This window comes from Sardina pilchardus, chromosome 3 (assembly GCF_963854185.1).
Source record: "Sardina pilchardus chromosome 3, fSarPil1.1, whole genome shotgun sequence".
NCBI lineage: Eukaryota > Metazoa > Chordata > Actinopteri > Clupeiformes > Clupeidae > Sardina > Sardina pilchardus.
In genome coordinates, this window is record NC_084996.1 from 34,969,977 (window position 1) to 34,972,612 (window position 2,636).

The 2,636-nt window shown below is 40.4% G+C and overlaps 1 protein-coding gene across 1 annotated transcript; it reads right to left on the minus strand.

Annotated features, from left to right (window-relative positions):
* Positions 1-572: 572 nt before the first annotated feature.
* Positions 573-1,918, minus strand: rprml (reprimo-like). Its single transcript, XM_062531260.1, has one exon. It carries the CDS (start codon positions 1,696-1,698, stop codon positions 1,336-1,338), a length of 363 nt encoding a protein of 120 aa, XP_062387244.1. The 5' UTR covers positions 1,699-1,918; the 3' UTR covers positions 573-1,335.
* Between the last annotated feature and the right edge of the window lie 718 nt (positions 1,919-2,636).

The following is a 2,636-nucleotide window of genomic DNA, read 5'->3' on the forward strand; positions in this document are numbered from 1 at the left end:
TCAAATCAATTCAAACCACTGTCTTGATCCGAAGCATTTTGAATGTGACACATCATCTATTGCAATGAGACACATCACATTAACTGATACTATGAGACTGAATGCAATTATCTTCACTGTGTTGACTTAGTACACCAATATCAATCTCACTGGATATGCTTAAAATAGAAGACAAACAAATCAGTGGTGTGCATAACAACTACACAGTGAATATGAGAATTTTGAGCATAACTCTGACAGTGGTTTGTACTTTGGCACATGCTGCAATAATATCAAAATTGAAGGATAACTGTTAGAGAAACTTGAGGGGGAAAAACATACAGTAATGACATTGTTGTAGCTTTGTCACACACAACATAGATTATACTCAAGGCAGTCTGACTATTATGTGTGAGCAACATCTATGACAATCCCATACAATTGACACAACAGGATTATTGAGCAATTATATTTTCAGCAATTGAACCAGATAAAAGCATCATCATCATCATCATCATCATCATAATAATAATAATTACAATAATCATTATGGTGCGTTTCATATTTTTTTATAGGCTATATTGTCAAATGTCGTGCACTAGATTTGATACAAAACATACATAGGCCTACATCTAAATCTTTTCACAAAACAGTAAACTGAAATCTGTGGAAGTTTAATTCTGCATATTTATTACAACAGCATGCTGCACAAGTAGGCCCATATTCATGATATTTAAAACTCATGCAGCATCCAGCTAAATCTTAAAAAGTGCTTAAAGCGTGGCCACACATCCACCGCGGTATCGCGCGTGCTGAGGGACATGAAAACACCCGGTTATGGCAGTGGGATATTGGAATAGGCTAAACGTGCAACAAAGCTGGGATGTTTTCGACCCTCGCGTACTAAACAAAACTGAACGTGGATATTTTTGCAGCTGTAGAGGACAATCACAAAGATTCCTTTCTGTGAACAAAACAACCACATGCGTAGCCTAAATGGAAGCAACTGGTCATTTTGTCATGACAAGACAAAGTTTTTGGCGATCAATCTTCATCACGTTGAGGTAATAAACATGTAAACATTTTTGTTACGAAAACAAAATATAGAAAACAACTCATGTCGAATAGACAATAAAGCCAATTAACATTATTACACAATTTCACCGAATCATTATTTCTCAAACTGTTTCAAAAGCCCCCCATGTCTGAAACTTTTCTCTTCATTCTTAATACATCAAAGATAATAGCATAGAAAAATCTTTGCATTTGTATCTTCTGACCCATACAAATCAATTATCCGATTCTCACTGAGGCATGATGCATAGACTGCTGGTTATCTTTTAAATCATTCTGCTGCTAACTTAGTCCAATCATTACCGCCTCAACGTCTTTAGAGGGTCTTCGGTCCTTCACAAGGAAGTTTATCATACTTTCTGACTTGATCATCAGGTTGCAGCCTAAAAAGAATATCCCAAATATTACAGTGAGCGAGAGAACGCACAGCACAGCTATCTGCACCACGCGCGTCACGAATAACTTCCGTTCATCAGGTGTGAGCGCGAGGGATCCACTTCCAACACCGTCGCTCGCGGCCACAATATCGCTCTCGTTTCCCGTGCAGCATCTGACGAGCGTGTCCGTGAGCTCATTGCTTCCATTGATAAGGGCTCCGTGTGCTTGTGTGAGGAGATTGGTGCGGTTGAAAAGAGTGCCGTTCATGTCTCCAAACAAACCCGCTCAGACTTCACAGAACGCGGGGATTCTCAGAGCGAAATCTCACTATTGTATCGTCCTGCAAAGATTGTCAGATAAAACATAAAGCTGACCAAACAGTTTCTGAATAGTTTCTCCTCGTATGTGACTATTTCTGTTTCAGGTAGAGCCCTTGGCAAACCATCTTCAGGACTCCGCAAGACACCTGCAACTCAGGTATGACATCGCTTCCTCATTCAAAACAGCGACAGCAACCTGATGCTGAATCTCCCGCCTCAAGTAACTGTGCGCGTCTCTGGTGGCGTGAGGAGACGGTTGGTATGCTTTCCCCGCCCCTCTGCACCTGCGGCCGCGTGTGCTGTGTTGCTGACGTTGATTAACTAAAACGACGCATAGGTTTTTTTTTCTTCTGAAGGTCCCGTACATCGAAGCTTCCCACTATAGGCTATTCAAGCACAAGTTTGCAACTAATTAAGTGTGTTTTGGGAGCATGGCGTGTGTGTGTTTGAGTTTGTGCTTGAGAGATTGTATGTGCACCTGCTTCACAAACATGTCAAACAAATGTGCCATAGGCCTATGCCATGTTTGTGTGTTTATGTTATCCCTTTTTAATGAGAAAGATGTTTGCTAACAGTAGCCTATATTGCACATATCCATATACCACCACATCCACAGCTATTAACTTTCCAATACTATTAATAAAAAAACGTTCTGTGTGTGCACAATCCAGGTTTTATGCACAAATTGTCATGGAACGTTGTGGCTCAATACATCTGCTCCTGGATTGCCTATGACTGGACAAAATGAATTCAGATCCGTGATGGTTTGCCCCTTTCAACTCTGAGGGGATGAAGAAAATATATGGTGTTTTTCTAATTTTCAGAACAAACAAGTGTGCTTGTAATGGCATAACACTCTCTGGAGCCATGCCTCATATAATGCAG